A 17,921-nucleotide genomic window follows, 5' to 3' on the forward strand; every position below is an offset into this window, starting at 1 on the left:
GTTGACTCAGGTCACATAATGGTATTGCAGAAAAAGGTGACAACAGGAAGTTATGTTTTCCTGCTGAAAGGGAAGCTGATGGGTTCAGTGTGACAAACGTGGAAGATCATAACAGTGGAATTCTGATCAAACTTCTATGTCCATTTTCACATAAAAAAAACTCCTATCTGTTTGGTCAGACCAGTGGTTCTTCTAGCCCAGTGCTCTTATCTCAGATGTTTTAGAAAAACACTGCATCTGTAGCTGTTAGAGAGGCTTTTTAACTTTACAGAAAGTAATGCTGTGTCCTTCCTCTGATGACAGCTTCTAAGTAATGGTTTTGTAATGGATCACCGAGCCGAGGTCACGCCAGTTTATTTCATCTCTGCCTTGAATCACTGAGGTTGAACTCCTCCTCTCTATCATAAGAAGTTTCTCAGCTATGGGTTATCTGCATCCTTAGAATCTTCATTTGTCATCAGTTCTTATTACCATTCATTTATTTGATGGGGTTATTTATGTTGTTATTTGTTCTAGCGCTTGACAACATCATATCCTGGAGAACAGAGAGACACTGTCCTGCAAGCCTACATCAGTAATGACCTCCTGGACTGCCACAGCAACTGCCAGGTCAGCTGGAAAGGTTTTTCCTCCAATTTCTATGTGATATTGCTCATTTGCTTCTATGAAGTGCTGAACAGAAAAATGTATCACCCTCTGGAAGTGGGAAAACCTAGTAGTAATGTCAAAATCAGGTGATAATTTTAACTTCAGTGTCCCAGTCTAAATTTGATGGGAAAAGCTTTGCCTTTCAAGAGTGCTCAGTGAAGATACAGTTCTTGTAGACAAGTGGAAGTTTGTCAGCTCTCCTGGTGCTTTTGGTGCCTGTGAGTTGAACAGAAGTTTACTGAACCTTTTGCTTATCAAGTGTTATGTCTCTTTGAGTGATTATGTATCATTAGATAATACTTTCAATCCATTCCACTGGTCTAGGGTAACAACTCAGTTAGGACTTCAGTCTCAATACCTCTGTGGAATATCTAATTATGCACTTGTAGTAACAAATTCACTTTGGAATTTGGAACGACCTGTCACTTTTTTTTCTTTTTGAAAGGAAGTAGCTGGTATGTTGATTTTGAAAGATTGCTTCAGTCACTAATAATCCTAATTTCTAAGACAAAGTTCAACTTTTTTTCCATTTTTAATAGTGAATTTTTTGCATGAGTTCCCCAGTTGTTTGAAGCAGTAAGCCTAATTGTTACACTGTGGCTTCCATTGTCATTGCAACTGTAACTTCACTAGAAAAGTTAAGGATTGTTAAATTAATGATCTGGTTTCTCCCAGTAAATTTCTGTAAGAGACAAGTTGTGTGTAAGTAATGCCTGAGGTAAACCAGATGAAAAATAGTTTGCAACGTGGTGTTCTTGGGGAGGTTCCTGAACTGCTTTCCCATACTTGTAGTTGTCAAACAAAAGCATTCCCATTCAGGCAACATTAATGTATTTATATTCATCAACAAAACAATCAGATTTTTCACTGACTAAATATTTATTTTAGATATCAGCTTTGACTGTTAATTAATTGATTTACAATTCTCACCCTACACCATGGAGCTTAATGGTGTTTTTACAAAGTGAGCTGAGGAACTGTTTGTTTGTTTTCATTCCTCCCTTACCCTCCTGCCAAAAAATAAAGACACTGGGAAATTTTAAATCCTATTGACATTATTCAAGGTACTGATATGCGTGTGAAGTGTTTGCTGTGGACATTTATTGAAGCTTTTAAAACATAGTAGAAGACTATAATAAAACCTCACCAAAGCAAGAAAATGCAACGTTTTCTTTCTTTTTCAGAGAAATGTCCTCCAATTACTACATTCTAAAAGTGAGGTTGTCAGACAGTATATGGCAAGGCTCATCAATGCTTTTGCTTCGCTGGCAGAAGGTAAGAGATTTGCTGCAAAGATTAAAAAACTAGCATTTTCATGTAAGGCTGCCTTAGAGGTACTTCATAAGTGCCTGTCATGGCTTGTGGAATTTTAGAACCTTACTTTCCCCCTTTTTCTAGGGATTCACTGTCTTTTGTTACATGCATTCAAAACAGTTTTTTGGTATCTGGAAAGTTTTCACTTTGACACTATAAATTCGGCATGTCTGACTTCTTTTGATGACTTGTAGCCTATATGGGAACTTACCCTACTGCTGCCTTTAATCTTGCCTGCAGTCTTTTCAAGAGTGGTTACCAAAAAAAACATCAGCAACAACAAAGCTGCTCTTACATCTTCCTGGTCCTCACCTGAATGCATCTTTGTACGTTTTTGGTTGCATGTATATGCAGCTTTGTATCTCTGCCTGTCCCAGATTAGCCCTCGGTTTGGTGCTATTGGATGAACAAACTCTTGCTAGGATTTAGAAGTCAATTAGAAGTCAATAGCAGTAGGACACCTAATATTCCTGAGCATTTTGGGCATTTGTATACTCTTCCTAGGGTATACAAAACTGCTAGCTCTGAAGGCATGTACTGAAAGGGAAGAGTGGATTCTGTGGGACGCTCACTTCACAAGTTGGGGCCTCTAATGCCCCAGGTGGCTGGACTGAATGCAACTGGTCTACTAGACAACTTGTTTGTGCAGGATTTTTTGTGTCTTGGCAGAAGATTGTGGCTTGTCAAGAAGAAACTGAAGTCAATCCTGCTTACTTTTCCAAGGAGAGGGAGCTTTTCTGTCATAAGCTGATATCTTGGCATCTGTTCTTTCATCGCTTGTTTGCACCAGGTCGTGTCTACCTGTCTCAGAACCCAACGTTGCTGCAAATGCTGGAGGAGAGACTGAAAGCTGAAGACAAGGATTCCCTTACATGGGAGAATGTTCTGGGGGCTCTGCAGAAATTCAGCCTCAGGTGATGAAAGCACAGGACACAGTGGTGACAGCAGGAGAGGAAATGCAGGCTAGTTAGGCTCTGTTCAGGGAGGAAAAAGAGCACTTGATTTTCCCATAACAATCATCAGAACCTCTGATGACTGATGAAAGCAGTTTCATTTATTATGGAGAAGATCTCAGTTTTGCTGACTGAATTAACCTGACTTCCTACCAACTGTCAAGATTCAAATAAACATACATCTGCCATAGCCTTGTGTGCTTTAATTGAACAAAGTGGAAATCCTAATGTAGAAAGCTCTGGAGATCCTGCACAGAAAAGGAATTGTGTTATATTGAAAAGCATAAGGTTTTCATTATGCTTTCTGCAAACATTTTTTTGGGACTTCATCCTCATCCTGTTGATCCTCTTTCCTGGAGCTGTCTATGCATGGACTGTGTTCTTACTTTCACATTAGCAGTCTGACTCAAATGCCCACCACAAAAGAAAGGTCATGCAAAAGCAGTAAAGGGCATGATATTCCTCCCATGTATTAAATATCATCTAGGAACTCTGTTTTCACAGTACTCAGGAGAAATATTGAGCACAGAATAGTTGACTGAATGTAAGGAGTTAGCTGCATGTGGTTAGTTCCTGTCACTTTCATTCATGTTTCTTCTAAAATAAAGAGGGCATGTGTTAGGGCCTTTTTTATTTGTTTGTTTTGGCTTGTTGAAGAATGAGGGTTGCTTTGGGATTTGCTTCATTTAGAGCTTATCTGGATGAAGTAGATGTAAATGAGCTTCTGGTAAAATTCTGGACTGCTTCCTGACATAACTTTTATGTATTTGAGATGAAAGAGAATAAATCTTCATATCCTACTGCTCAAAATCTTAAACCAATCTCAATGATTTTTCTATTACAGCAGTTGTTGAATTAAAGAAGTTAGTTTGAATTTTGGGGCCTAGGCACTAGGTGACTGAAAATTTGAAAGATTTTTAATTTTCTAAAAAATAACACTTAATCTTCTAGAAAGTTAATTGCAGGGAGTTGATGTGCAGGACTCCTTTAATGTGTGATCAGATACTCTCTTGTTTTGTTCAGTCCATGCCATAGACCTACTGCAAGATCCAGGACTGAGAAAGTATATGAGCTCCCAGGAGCAATCCAGGTCCCAAGTACTAAGATCTGGAAAATACCTGCTTTGATCTTTGTAATTTAGACTTACTGTGCGTTGGAAAGAATGTGATTAAAAATGGTAAAATGGTGTAGTTCAGTAAGACTTTTCTACCAGTATATACTTTTTTTTTTTTTTTTTTTGTAAAGCAAGGAATTTCTGTTGTAGGAGAGCACCTGGCACTTTATTCAGTATACTCTTTGAGGGTAACTACAGGCTGGGTTAAAAGAATACATGATTAAGAATCTGTAGAGAAAAGAGCAAATACGTTGAAGCAAAAAAAAAATCTACTTTGTCAAACTGGCAGTACAAAAGTTCTATAGTGCTATGGCTGCCTATGGCAGAAGAAGTAGTTAATTTGTTTTATGGGTCTGTTGTGTGTTCTGGCTGGGTTTTACCAATTTTAAGACAATTGAAAATGCAATTTTAGATGGAGTTAAAAGCCTTAGAAAACAATGAAGAAACTTACCTCAGCAGTTTGCAAGCTTAAAAAAACCACACACACACACACACACAAACCTAAACCAGCCAACAACATTTAAGTCCTCTAACCTTATGGGAACCTGCATCTTCAATTTCTTCAGGCTTTGTTAATTCCTTAGTTTAATTGAGACTGCCAAAATGGGTGCGTAGGGGATTTTTTTTTTTGTTGTCAGGCTAGTGTACAGCAGGTAGATGAAGTAGGGGTCTAATGTGCTTATATTAAATATAAATATATTTGAAAACTATTTATGATGTGATTTGATTTTTGTGAGCTTTTTGTCTTTTAATCCTAGGCGTGCACTGCAGTCAGCAATGATCAAGGATGGGCTCATTTTCTGGCTGGTTGATGTTCTAACAGATGCAGATTGCCTGTCTGATTACACACTGGAGTATTCTGTTGCCTTGCTAATGAATCTTTGTCTGCGGAGTGAAGGTGTCTTACATTTTGAATTATAAACTTACACCAACTTACACCAAATGATACCAAATTACCAACTTACACCAATCATAAACTTATACCAACCTTTTAGGATATCAGGTAGTGACAGGACTAGGGGGAATGGAATAAAGCTGGAAGTGGGGAGATTCAGACTGGACATGAAGAAGAAGTTCTTCACTGTGAGAGTGGTGAGAGCCTGGAATGGGTTGCCCAGGGAGGTGGTTGGGGCCCCATCCCTGGAGGTGGTTAAGGCCAGGCTGGATGAGGCTCTGGCCAGCCTGATGTAGTGTGAGGTGTCCCTGCCCATGGCAGGGGGGTTGGAACTAGATGATCCTTATGGTCCCTTCCAACCCTGACTGATTCTATGATTCTATGATTGAGGAGATTGTGAATCCTTCTGTCTGATGTACCTAGATTCTTTCAAGTGACTATAATTAGGAGCAGGGATTTTCATAGCCAGAAATATTGTAGTGTTATAACCAATGCTTTTGAACAATTCTCTTTCCCAAGGATACCAAACTATGGAGATTAGCTTGACCAAAATCTAAAGAATTAAGAAAACAGTTAATCAATGGAACTAAGATTTGGTTCCTTTTTCATATCCATATTTGTGGGCTGCCATGCCTAGGTTCCAGGACCTTTTTTTCAAAGGACACTTTTTACTTGTGTAGGGCATTTGTTTTTTTATAGAAGAAAGTCAAAACTGAGCTGCTGAGTAGTGGTAAGGAGCTTAACCTTCACCTTGTGGAGTGAAATACTGCCATGTTTCACTGCTATAATGCAGAGGTTCCCCCCTCCAAAAACATAAGTTGCTGTCTGTGTCCAAAAGACTTCAGTAAATTTCCTTTTAAAAAGAAAGTAAGGTAAGGGTGAAATCTTTTTTAAACATTTTAAAATCCCTTTGTGTTGCATCCTGTCCAGGATTTTAACTCTATAAATCCACTGATTTCAGCTCAATTATGCTGAGCATCTTTTTGTAGGGACAAGAAATAGCATTGCTCTGTGTAAAATGATACTTAGTTCTGCTTTTAAGAAGTAAGCAGCTTGCTCTGGTCTGTTAGATTTTTTCAAGCATACCTATGTTTTCTCCTGTTGCAGGGAAGAAAATGTGTGCAAGGATTGCAAACCGTGTGCTCAAAGTTCTCTCTGATCTTCTTGGCCACGAGAATCAGGAGGTATTTGCACAGCAAACTTTGGGTTAAGGAAAATGTGGAAAGAAAAATTAAAGATAAATAAGACAAGAGAAGAAGAAATGGAAGATATTTTTGTTTGGTTTCCTGTGTTGGACCCTCATGTAATAAAGTTGCAGAAATTTTCACAGATTTTTTTTTTTTCATTGGGCACAGAATTATGTCTGCCTTTAACAGGTGTTGGCAGCTAAGGATGAAAGTCTGTTAGATGCATAGTTACCATGTGGTCCATGTGCCTTCTTGATAGCAGTTTCTGATCCTGTTTAAATGTCATCTCACACCACATCATCTCAAGCTTACCTGGTTCATTAGAGGAACAATGTGGAGTACAAGCCATTATGTAAAGCATAAGGTGTAAAGAAGCAAATTTGCTAGTAGTTTTAAGCAATGTTACAAGAAAGCAGGACACCTGTGACATTCAGGCCCTTCAATCTTTTTATCTAGCACTTTATTTATCTACTGCTTCATTTATCTGCTACTTAACCCTTTGGTGGTTCAAGTTTCCTTTCTGTCTCCAGACATACTTTGCATTTTAGATGCTAAATTGAACTACCTCAGAGGAAGATGCTAAGAATTATTAGTTATTTCTACCTCATGCTTCTCAACACATTACTCTGATACCTGCTGTCTGCTGCACAAAACATTGCTGCAGAGTCACTTCTTTAACCATGGACTAAAATGCAGGGATATACTGTATGAAGTTGAAAGCATAGAGAGGCAGAATTTTTACCAGGGTATGGTAGATTGTTTCTTTGATGGTTGTGCAAGGTGTAGCAAAATATAAACTGCTATCTCATGTTTATATCCACTGATTGTATCATCAGTTTTTTTGTTTATCACTTCAACTGAAAATAGAGAATAAATTTGACTGAAGTGTTTTATGGCTTCATTAGCAGATGTAGGTCAGTTCTTTACTAGCACTGTTTTGATTAAGATGAAACTTGGCATACCTTTATTGTACTGTCTCACTAGCTTTGTTTTTATGAATGATGAGAATTAAGACAGTGCATACTGATACAAAACAACATCCCAGTCCCTAGACTGAAGTATTTAGAAAATGCTATCATACTAGTGAAGTCAGTGCCTTGGAATGGCCTGGAAGCTTCTCTGTGGATGCATTCATACAACATAGTTTGCACCAGTGCAGCTGGTAGAAGTTTTGTTATCAGAGTTGAAGGTAGAAGGCAATGCTCTTGGGTGCCAGGAGAGCTTTCTGAGAAACTGAGGAACCCTTGTGTAAATCCCAGTTCCTTATCATTCCTTGCTTCCCCTTCTCCCAGCCTAGCTCATTGTTACTTTTTCCGAGTGTATAGACAGAAGACAACTGGAGTCTTTAGTGCCCCAACAGTAGCTGGTCAACACAAAGTTATCATGCAGTCACATAATGGCTGATAAAAGTAGCTTGACAGATCTGGTGGGTTTCACTAACATGCAGAACTTTCATGCTAGCTGGGGTTTGTTTCTCTGCTGAGGCACAGTAACAGACATCAGAGCCAGAGGATATTTGAAGGTGCTACAGTTCTTATCACCCTGCCTAAGGCTACAATGCTTGAAGCCTGTCTCAAGCTCATGCTGACACAGTCTTGTTCCTGCTCTTTGTCCTGTTTTTTGTACTGCTACTAGTCTTTGTCAGAAACTAATCTTCTTGTTTGGTTGGTTTTTTAGGGATAGGTCATTCTTCAAGAACAGGTTTTCAGAAGGGGGAGTGTGGGGTGTGGAAACCTGCATACAACCATGCTGTTGTAGGTCAGCCATATCATAGTATATTTGCATCCTAAAAGTTCACTGCTTCCAAGGTGGGAATTTTTGCAAGTGCAGGCTAGCCTGATTAAACTCTCTGGATATGGTTATTCTGCACTTTCACTCTTACATTTTGTTTAGAGTCCACTAGGTTGAGTGTAAATTATTTTCTTAGTGGTATGACCATTTCTTCCTCTTAGATACAACCATATGTGAATGGAGCACTGTATAGCATTCTTGCCATCCCTTCTGTCAGAGAGGAAGCCAGAGCAATGGTAAGAGATGCTGCTTTTCATACCATAAAGGTTAACACATATGCCAAAGATGGCATGCACACAGGCACCTGTTGAGCAGTGTGCAGCAGGGTTGTGAGGTAGGAGCCACGGCATTTTGAGAAGAGGCCCTTCACCTTTGATATTCAGACAAGTATGAATGAATATCTCAAACATGTTTGCCATATTTCTTGGTCTTTTCCCAGAAGTGAAGCTCCACCAGTGTGAAAGATTCTGCCTAAATTATAAATTAAACATGTGGCCCAGGAGATTATTTCGTCTGACCTGCTGCTTCTGCCACCTATTTAACTCATTCTGCACCACTAAGTAGCCACTAAAAGGCTGAGTTCCCCTTGCTGCTTTTGTTTCTCCCTGATATAGATGTGGTTAGCTGAGGAAAGCAGCGGGAGGAAGGCTTTGGCAGAACTAGGAATTGATCTCCTGTGGAAGTTAGTCTAATGGTAGTAAGTGTGGCTTAACTTCTGGATTTGAGGAAGCTATTTCCGGGTTAGTAGTGTATCTTTGTATCTTAAGAACTGACCTAGGGTTAAGCATTGTTGTCAGATGTTTTACCTCACAGAGCACAGTGGATCAGAAGTCATCTTAAATGATTAAAGACAACATCAGCTCTACAAGGGGCTGCAAAGAGAGAAACTGAGTTTAAGAGAAGGTCAAAGTTGGTGCAGCTTTTTACTTTCCTTCTCTGAACCTTGCACTGTTGTCTCTGTGAATGCAAATTTACCCTTTTCAATATATTGACTACTATGCACTGAGTTCAGAAGGCAGAAGCAGCAGATTTATTGAAGAATTGGCTGTTCATCATGGGTACTTCTCTATTTAAACTTTGAAGCAGTCTAGACAGCATATTTCTGTTGTCTTTGGGAAGTGCGTGGACAAAACGGAGCTCTCAGAGCTGGACACGGTGGTTTGTTTCACATTGCCTCTGTTTCTCCTCACAAAGAAAAAAAAGACCCTTTAGCTAACAAAACTCCGTCACTGTGGTCACATGAAATACTGATCTAGCAATTTTTTCCACTACATCCAGGGAATGGAAGAAATTCTGCGCTGCTTTATCAAGGAAGGAAATGCAGAGATGATCCGACAGATTGAATTTATTATCAAGCAGCTCAATTCAGGTCAGAAGAACAGATGCAGCTATCTGAGCTGTAAATCTTTCAGAAAAGCCATAGGAAAGCTCATGTTTTTATTTGCTGTTGAAGCTCTCAAAGAATAACAACAGTGTAATGGTCTGAGAGAGGGTGAATAGTAAATGTCAGGATTTGAATGTCAGATGTATTTTAACATTTCTTTTTGTGTTACTCTTACAAAGAAGAAATAAATGGCTGAGTAGTGCTCAATTGCAAAGTTTTGGGACTGTAAATAGAATGACCATGACTGTTTTCTTTGATGCCACTGGCCTCACAGTAATGCTGTCAATGGCAAAAATAAGCAGGTGGTACAATTTGTAAGGCATGATTTAGGGACTAGGCCTGCTGCTTCTCATCTCTTGCTCTTTTGAGGAGTGTAGCTTTGTTATCCAAAATAGTTTACCCTGAACAGGGGGCTGAGACCCTCCTTTTAGGGGAGTATGTTGATGTGTTTCAGGAGTTGTAGATGCTGTGTTAATACAGACAGGTGTGAAGGATATTTATTGTATTTTCTGTTCCCTGTGGCTGAAAAGAAGGGTGAAGAAAGAGAAAGCAAATACTGAAAAGGGTGTGAATTCAGGTGACATTTTTCTGTATAGTGAAAGTAGAATGAGTTTGACTGTGTTCTTTGGCTTTTGGGATGAACAGAAGACAGCATATCTTATAGTTCTAGCTGGAACAAGAACGTTAAAGTATTTAAGCACTGTATTGCCACTATGCAATATTTGTTCATCAGAGTTAGAGAATCTCTCCTCTTCTACCTGTGCATGGTATTTCTCAAAAGGTTTTGTCTGACGGCTGAGTAAAAGTAGAGTGCGCAGATTTCCAGCATAAGCCTGACTGCTTTTTGCTAAGGAAATGAGCTTGCCCAAAAGCTACAATACATATTCTATGTGAGCACTATCTTTTATGTATAAAAGCAGTATAGTGAAGTGTTTGTAGGGAGAAGTAGAGTCTTTTATTAAAATTAATTGAAAACCTGAGAAGCCTGCAAGTGCACGCACGTTCTTTCGAGTATTGTCACTGAGACATCATAGTGGGATTTATGAGAAAATAATCATTCCAAAGTGCTTCTGTCCTGCCATTTTCCCAAATATGTACTGATTTCAGTAATTCATAGAATGCTTTATAGGAGCAAATAATTCCAGTAGCTGTCTAGGAAGGAATGGGATGTCTATATGAGAAGCAAGATGAGTCTGACTCTTGTAAAAGTTAGGCAATACTCTTGTAAAAGGAGCAGTAACTAGAGATGCTATTAAGTTGTACACTTACACCATTCTGTTTTGCTTCTTTCTAGATGAGCCATTAAATGACAGTATTGCATCCGATGATGAGGAGGAAGAGGAGGACGAGGAAGTAAGTGTAAAGGCCTTCTGGCACCTTTTAGAAAAATCCTTAACCTTCTAGACAGAAAATATTTGTGTTAATAAATAACACTTTGGTTTTGATGGCTTTTTGTTTTTTCTTTTTTTACTTTTATGTAATTGTTCTTGCATTAACAAGAAAATTTAATCTCTTCCTGTTATCTTTTCTTCATTTGAAGCCCTACTGTTTCATTTTGGCAAGTCACCACCTCTGTCATAACTGAAGGGATTATAGTTTGAGATACTTAAAGATATGAGGAGTTACTGTAGCAGTAAAAATCTTGCTTTCAAGCATATTTAGATGGGTGTATATGTGTACATGTATTTATACCATGTATTTGCCCTGAAGAAGTCAGTGATATTGAGAGGTGATGAATGACCTCTGCAAATTGTGCTTGTACTACAGGTCTTACTGGGGAACATATTTAAGGGTTTTAGATAAAATTTAAGTTTTTGTCCTGAACCAACAAAGAATAAGACACATAAATCTTAACAAGTCAGTTGCATCCACGTTCTACTGGCTTGTTGCATGTTGTCACTCTTCACTAGCACTTGTGTTAACCAAGCTACAGTCTAAACCTTGCCTCAATTTTACTGGCTGAGTGCATTTTTCAAATGCATGTTGAGCCTTTTATGTTTTGAAAGCTAGGAAAAATGTAAATATTCCAGTTAAAACAAGTGTGGTGTGCTCTCAGCTGCCATGGGGTGCAGCAGCTTGGCAAATGCAGCCTTTGCCTGGCAGTATGCAGGGCAGTTTTGCACTGGTTGGTTTATTTAGCTTGGTTTTGTGTTGTAGCACTCTAGATGGTGAACACATGAACCCTTGTGACTTTGCCTAAATTTAGAGCAGTGTGGAAATCCCAAGTTTAGAGCTGCAATGAAGCTTTATTTAACAATCAGCTCTCTCCCTTTTGTTCTGAGGGCATATAGTAAACTAATTTTTTTTCTAATAGAGTTAGATTATTGGAATTGTTTCACCTCCTGTAGTCCTGAAGTGAGTTTTCAGTAATCTTTCTGCTCCTCCCACCCAAAGTCAGTGCTTGTTGTGCAAGGTTGTTGTTTGTGGATATTAAACATTATAACTTCTCTTTGTTTAATATGATGCTTAACATCCTGTAACGGATGTTGTGAGGCTTTGGGTGTTTTAGGTGTATCATAAGAATCCAAGGCAGTGATATTCTTGCTTGAGCTCCAGAATACTTTTTTTGAAGGATACTGTGTTCTGTTAGGAAAGCATAGGGATAAGAGACTCCTACATGAAAGGCATGGCATCTAATTGCATGATAACACTGAACACTTCCATTACTTTACCTGCTCTTGGGATTGAAAGGAAGTTGAATTCTCTTAACAAGTTGCTGCTGCTCACAACCCCAGCCAAGGCTCTCAGTCAGATAGTTTTGAAATCCATTTTTACTGCTTCACCATCACATGATTCAAATGGACTTCTGTCACTTTTTAGAACTTGACTCAAAAATAACTGTAGACTTTTGAAACAGAGAAGTGTCTGATTGCATTTTTCATTAGCTTTGCTATTATATTAAAAAGTCTCACTAAGCCAGTTTTAAAATTGCTTCTAGTGGAACATTAATTGTGGCATGTACTAAATCCTTATTGCTGCTGGGAAGTCCAATCCTGTTTCTTAGTCTCTCAGTTTGGAAAACAGAGTTTACAAACAGCATGGCAGCAAAATGCTACTCAGAATGCATAATGCTCTTACTTTGTTAAGTAATCAAAGGTTGTGTTGACTCTGCCTCAGTACTTGAGACCCCTCCTTTATTTTAGAAATGCTGTGACTTACTGTTCTTTGATGGGGTTCTGAGATAACATCCGATATGATCTGGCAGTGGAAAGATTTGGAAAACTTTTTCAGAAGTCGTGCCTTTATATGACTTTGAACTACCACCCACTGAATTTATTTCAGAATAAGTCTATATATTGCTAATTTAGTGACATGCATTCAGATTGCTTACTGAAACTGTAATTTATTGCTGATCCACTCAGTACCAGTATTTATACCTTCACAACTTAAGAAACAACAAAGACGTTTTAATGGAGACTTCTTTTGCAGGTTTTGCTCCAGCTTTTACTGTCTCCAAGAGTATGCAAAGGTTCCCTATGCTGTTACTGTTACCTTTCATGTTTTTATGCTTTGAACTGTGTTTATACTGTTACTCAGAAATAAACTGGCTTTCAGATTTGTCTGCTAAGCTTTAAATTGATTAATGTAGAGCTCAGGATGCACCAGCTTCTGGAGTACATACCCACCTTTGTTGTGTTAGCCAGCTGGGATGTGTTGACACTCACTGTCACAGTGCATGTTTTCTGGTGCTTAATATTCTCTTGACTGCTCTATGAAATACTGACTTTAATCTTCAATGGTTGATCTTCACTTTTGCTTTGTATTTGACCTGGGCCATCTTTAAAAGCTGCTTATAAAAGCAAATGTGATATCATAGCTCTAATTCAGAAGTTACAAATTTGAGCCATGTTCGATAACTAACTGCACAGTGACAATTTATCAGACACCCTCCGATCCTACATCACTCAACACCTAGCAATAAAATCAGTGAACTGCAGTGTGAAAATACACTTCAGCTAGAGAGTGCATCAAAAGAGAGCTTAGTCACAGACCTAGCCACAAGATTTCAGGTTATTACATTAAAGGACTTTGCTACCGACTGCTGTAGCCTGTGAGCAACAATGAACAGGGCACCGATTGTGTTATTTCAGCAGTGGAATCATAGAATCAGAATTGTTTTAGTTGGAAGAGACCCCCAAGATCATCAACCATTAACCTAGCACCAGCATTAAACCACATCTCAAAGTGCACGTGCACACATTTCTTCAACACCTCTTAAATCCCATTCTCATTAAAACCTATGTGTTCTATACCATCATGTAAATAAAAGCATGCAACTGGAAGCCAAAATCTTTAACCAAAGACTACAAAATACTCCATTAAATCAGGAGGACCTTTGTAGACATCATCATCAACACTTTCTTCAGTAGGGAAGGGTCTTATTCCTGTGCCTGGTGGCACATCTGTCAAAGCTCTTCTTCTGTACAAGAAGGCAGAGGAGAGAGATGTTCAGGCTCAGTTACCTGGTATGTTAAGTAACGTCATGGAGCAAGGCTGGCAGGGAGAGGTACTTCCCAGAAGCTGGTGTTCAGTCTGACAAAATCTGTCAACCTGGTTATTGGAAGGGGTAGAAACCCTTGGGGAAACCAAGATGATCTGTGAAGGGAAATTAAATGCATCATGTATGCAAGAGAGCAAAGTGATGTTCTGACCTGGGCACAGTGTTTGCAGTCCTCTGTAAAGCATCCTTGAAGAAAACTATTAGCTCTTGGTGCTGCATTAATATAACAGATTTTATAAAGAAATCAAACAAACAACTTCACCATTTATAAAGCTCATATTTGCAACTGTCAAGTTTCTTTTTTTCAAAGTATAGTATATTGTGGAGTTCGGAGTGTGGTGGGGTTTTGTATTTTGCTTGATACAGATGGTTGTGGCCTAGTCTACAAGTGTTTATTTGTGTTTTTACACTATCTGGGATATTTTTCACACCTACCTGGCTTCCCAGATAATGAAGAGCTGATGGTAACTTACCTTGCCTTGGAGAGAAAGGCAGATTGAACACCTTCTGAGGTCTCTACAGCCTGATGTTTTATGGCTGATTGTCTAGAGAATACATCTTTGGGAGGATGAAGAGGTTTAACAACCTGGTATCTTCAAAGCACTTACAGAAGAACTAGGGGGCTTTTATTGAATCCATGCATGAACAAATACATTATGGAAAATTTTGCTCCAAACCTCAGAACACTGCATGGATTATTTCCAGTAGTTCTGTAACTGCTTCAGTTGTTCACACACAGGCATCTAATGATTCTTTAACTACCACATCAAAAGCACCTGCACAAGGCTGTTGGATATCACTTGGGACCTGTGGGAGATTTGTGCCCTTTCTGAGCCACAGTAGTAAACCAGGTAGGGTATTTCAGAAATAGAACTGGATGGTGCTTTGAGCTACTGAATTGAGCCCTTTTTGCCTGTATGTTTTCTATCTGCTTGGTGCCTGTGAGTAAGGAGATGATGAGCAAGGAGAACAACAAAATAAAAACAAAAATGTTGAGGTTGAAGCCATTTGTAAAGAGGTCGTCGAATGTGCAAAAAAGGCAAGCTCTGGGGAAGCCATCACCTACTTGGTCTGAGTGATGGTAGCCTCATTATTTTGCACCAAATAAAGATTGGAATCAGTCAGCCATTCCCATTGGAGGAAATACCTTCCCTGTACACACTTCCAATGTGTTTCCCTTGATGCTATTTTTGTAGAGCACTGTCCCAAGTATCCATATTATTGGCTAATCTAAGAGTTTGTCGTTAGGCATCTGCTTTTAGAGTGGAAAATGCTTGTATTTGACCACTTACATGTGCAGTACTAATAGTCATTTGTCTGGCATATATCATCCAAGTGACTGCTGAAGTGAGAACTAAATGAACTTCTTGGAACTTGAGCTGAAAGAACGTGTGTGTTGCTGTTGCAGGAGGACCATGACATCATGGAGTCTGATCTGGACAAAGATGAAGTTTTACAGCCTCAGCTGGGAGAGCTTGCAGGAGAGAAGCTGCTAACAACTGAGTACTTGGGAGTGAGTACCATTTGTTAGGATCTGAGTAGAAATTAATTTGCTCAATTGTTTAATTTCAATGGTTTCATCACTTTATTAAATCTTTTCATCAATTTGTTTTTTGAAGAACTGGGTTGTACTTGCATAGCAGTCCAGATCTTTCACAAGCTATTCATTAGCTGCTGTTCAGAAGAAGCAGAATAAGTCTGAGAAAGGTAGCTACCCTTTCACACAAGGTGGTCAGGCTGTGGTTTAGTAATAAGCTAAAGGCAACCTTAGGGTTCTAGCACTACATCAGTGACTCTGTGGGCACACAAAGCAAAGCACTGTGAGCAAGTTAGTACTGGAACACTCTGCTGGTCTGAAATTATTATAAACTCCCCAAACAAACAAACAGAAGAGTTGCAAAGCTGCTCCTGCAGGTGTTCACCAGATCAAGTATTGTATGTCTTACCTCAAGCAGCAAAAATCCATTAAGTAAAAAAGCCCAAAGTTTGCACAAATGCCATTTAGTGTGCTGTGACTAATTTGAGATTAATGTGATTGGATACCTTCTGGATCCCAGAGCCCACAGGTCTACTGATGATGATGGGAACAGCCTACAGTGATTCCAGGGAATTTTACCTAGTTTCTGTGATATTTTCTCTACGGTTCCAGTTAATCATCTTTTCATTGCATTCTCTCTGTTGTTTTTTTGTTTGGTTGGTTGGTTTTGGGTTTTTTACATTTCTTTATTTTCTGTGTATCAGATAATGACTCATACTCCAAAAACCAAGAAGAAGCTGTTTCCTAGTGTTCATCAGAGCATAGATGAGCCTCTCCAGAGGCCTGTGACGCCAGGTTATCACAGAACTGTGTACCTAATGTAAGTCCAAACATACGAGACCAAGGTGGATTTTTTTTAAAGCTTTTTTAAAAAACAAAACCAACACTCCAACATTACCTGATAAATAAACCTCCCCTACGTAAAAAGTGCATTGCCATTGTCGTTTCTTAATGATAGCTTCAAAAAAAAAAAAAGAAAGAACGAAGAGGAATATTGTAGGCAGAGAAAGGTTTTATTGACTAAGCTAATATATTTGGAACAGTTGAGTAAATGTTTACTGATAAGTATATTTGCTAATGATTTTGATTTAAATTTGTATTATATCCTGCTTGTTCATAGTTCTTTCATTTTCTCATGATACATTCTATTGATAAGTTGCATGGAGTATCTAAAACGCCTGGGATCTTCCACTTCATTGACAAGGAAGTGTCTTGTTCTGGGGAGATTTGCTACTCACCTGTGAGAACAGGTAGCAAAAGAAAATGGAAAAGAGAAAAACCTTTACAGGTTGGCTTTCCTGCTTTGGAAGAAATGCATTTTCCAGCAGGAGAGTCTGTGACACGTTGCTCTTGTGTGATTCAGGTCAGAGTTAGAAGGCTGCATTGTAAATGGAATAAAGACATCTTATAGTATAGAGCTTCTTGAATATGCTCTGCCATGTGTGTGTATCTTAATCTTTTAATTTCTGAGATGAGACTTCTCCTTTTCACTGTCCTGACTAATGAAGTAAAACGGCAATGAGATCTCAGATTAAATTATTTTTTTTCTGTTCAGTTGCATACAATTTGGGATTTTATCAAATCTAGGAGCTCTGATACAGGCAGCAATTATCATGAGGATCTGATGTTTTTGTTTCTGCAGATACTTAATCTAAAAGAGTACAAGTCACCCTAAGAATAGACATGAGTACTCAAAAGTCACAATATTGGTATATCTAAGTACATTAAAATGAAAGGGTAACCTGAAATACAGTGGTCTAAGGAAGTTAGAATGTAGAGCTGGCTCTTAGGAGACCGTTCCTTTTCATCCCTCCTAACACTCTTTGCCTTCATGTTCATATTTACTATATCTTAAAATACATTTCTTCCCCATTCTAGTGTGGAATTTCCATACAGAAAACAGTGAGGACTGATTTCAGCTGTAGTTCAACAGGTGTAGTTGAGTCTGGTAGAAGCCTACTGCATTGGGAGTGTTTGCATCTTTATATTGTCCAGGTTTTTTCTCCCCTCTATCTTGTGCTGGGGTTAGCATTCCTACAAGCAGATGATCTGACTGGGAGCCCTCCTGAGTTGCCCAAGTGGCAGCTCTACCATTCATATAGGATTATATTGATTATGTTACCAGGGCCTTAGAATGGACAAGTGTTTGAGCGTGGTGCCTACAACTTCTGCCTGGTGTAGCTGATTTCAGATTTGAAGTTCTTACTTCGTGGTCACAGCATTCTCACAGTTGTTTAATTTTAGACCATCATGATGTCCACAGCTTTTACAAGCCCTCTTCCTATATATTCAGTGTGTGTCTGTGTGTTTTAGAAGAAAACAGCAACTGATTAATATAAACTCATATTAGTAGCATAGTGATTATGTAATCATTTCCCTGCACAACTCTAAAAGAACTGCAGGCCTTAAAAATCTACACTGGCTAATACATGACTAACTATACAAGTGCCACTTTACAGTGGAGTTGGTGCTACTGAGTTCAGGGTCTACTTCCTCCGCACAGTATTTTGCCTATGAGAAGTTTTGTCATCAGAAATTATCTCTAGAAGTGATGCCTCTCTTTACCACCCATCTACCCAGGCAGTACTTTAAATATC

At 38.8% G+C, this 17,921-nt stretch overlaps 1 protein-coding gene across 3 annotated transcripts in view; it reads left to right on the plus strand.

Annotated features, from left to right (window-relative positions):
- The window catches only part of ARMC9 (armadillo repeat containing 9), a 45,483-nt gene extending 29,335 nt beyond the window's left edge, over positions 1–16,148 (plus strand). For 2 of the 3 annotated variants that reach the window (XM_054385902.1, XM_054385903.1), the window contains 10 exons: positions 517–609; positions 1,833–1,923; positions 2,753–2,876; positions 4,788–4,927; positions 6,032–6,108; positions 8,064–8,138; positions 9,181–9,271; positions 10,581–10,639; positions 15,199–15,300; positions 16,029–16,148. In XM_054385902.1, coding sequence (XP_054241877.1) covers positions 517–609; positions 1,833–1,923; positions 2,753–2,876; positions 4,788–4,927; positions 6,032–6,108; positions 8,064–8,138; positions 9,181–9,271; positions 10,581–10,639; positions 15,199–15,300; positions 16,029–16,148 — 972 coding nt within the window. The remainder of the gene's footprint in view (positions 1–516; positions 610–1,832; positions 1,924–2,752; positions 2,877–4,787; positions 4,928–6,031; positions 6,109–8,063; positions 8,139–9,180; positions 9,272–10,580; positions 10,640–15,198; positions 15,301–16,028) is intronic. The other variant, XM_054385904.1, reaches the window with a different exon arrangement.
- Positions 16,149–17,921: the final 1,773 nt, after the last annotated feature.

The sequence above is a fragment of the Indicator indicator genome, chromosome 13, assembly GCF_027791375.1.
Source record: "Indicator indicator isolate 239-I01 chromosome 13, UM_Iind_1.1, whole genome shotgun sequence".
In the NCBI taxonomy this organism is placed as follows: Eukaryota; Metazoa; Chordata; class Aves; order Piciformes; family Indicatoridae; genus Indicator; species Indicator indicator.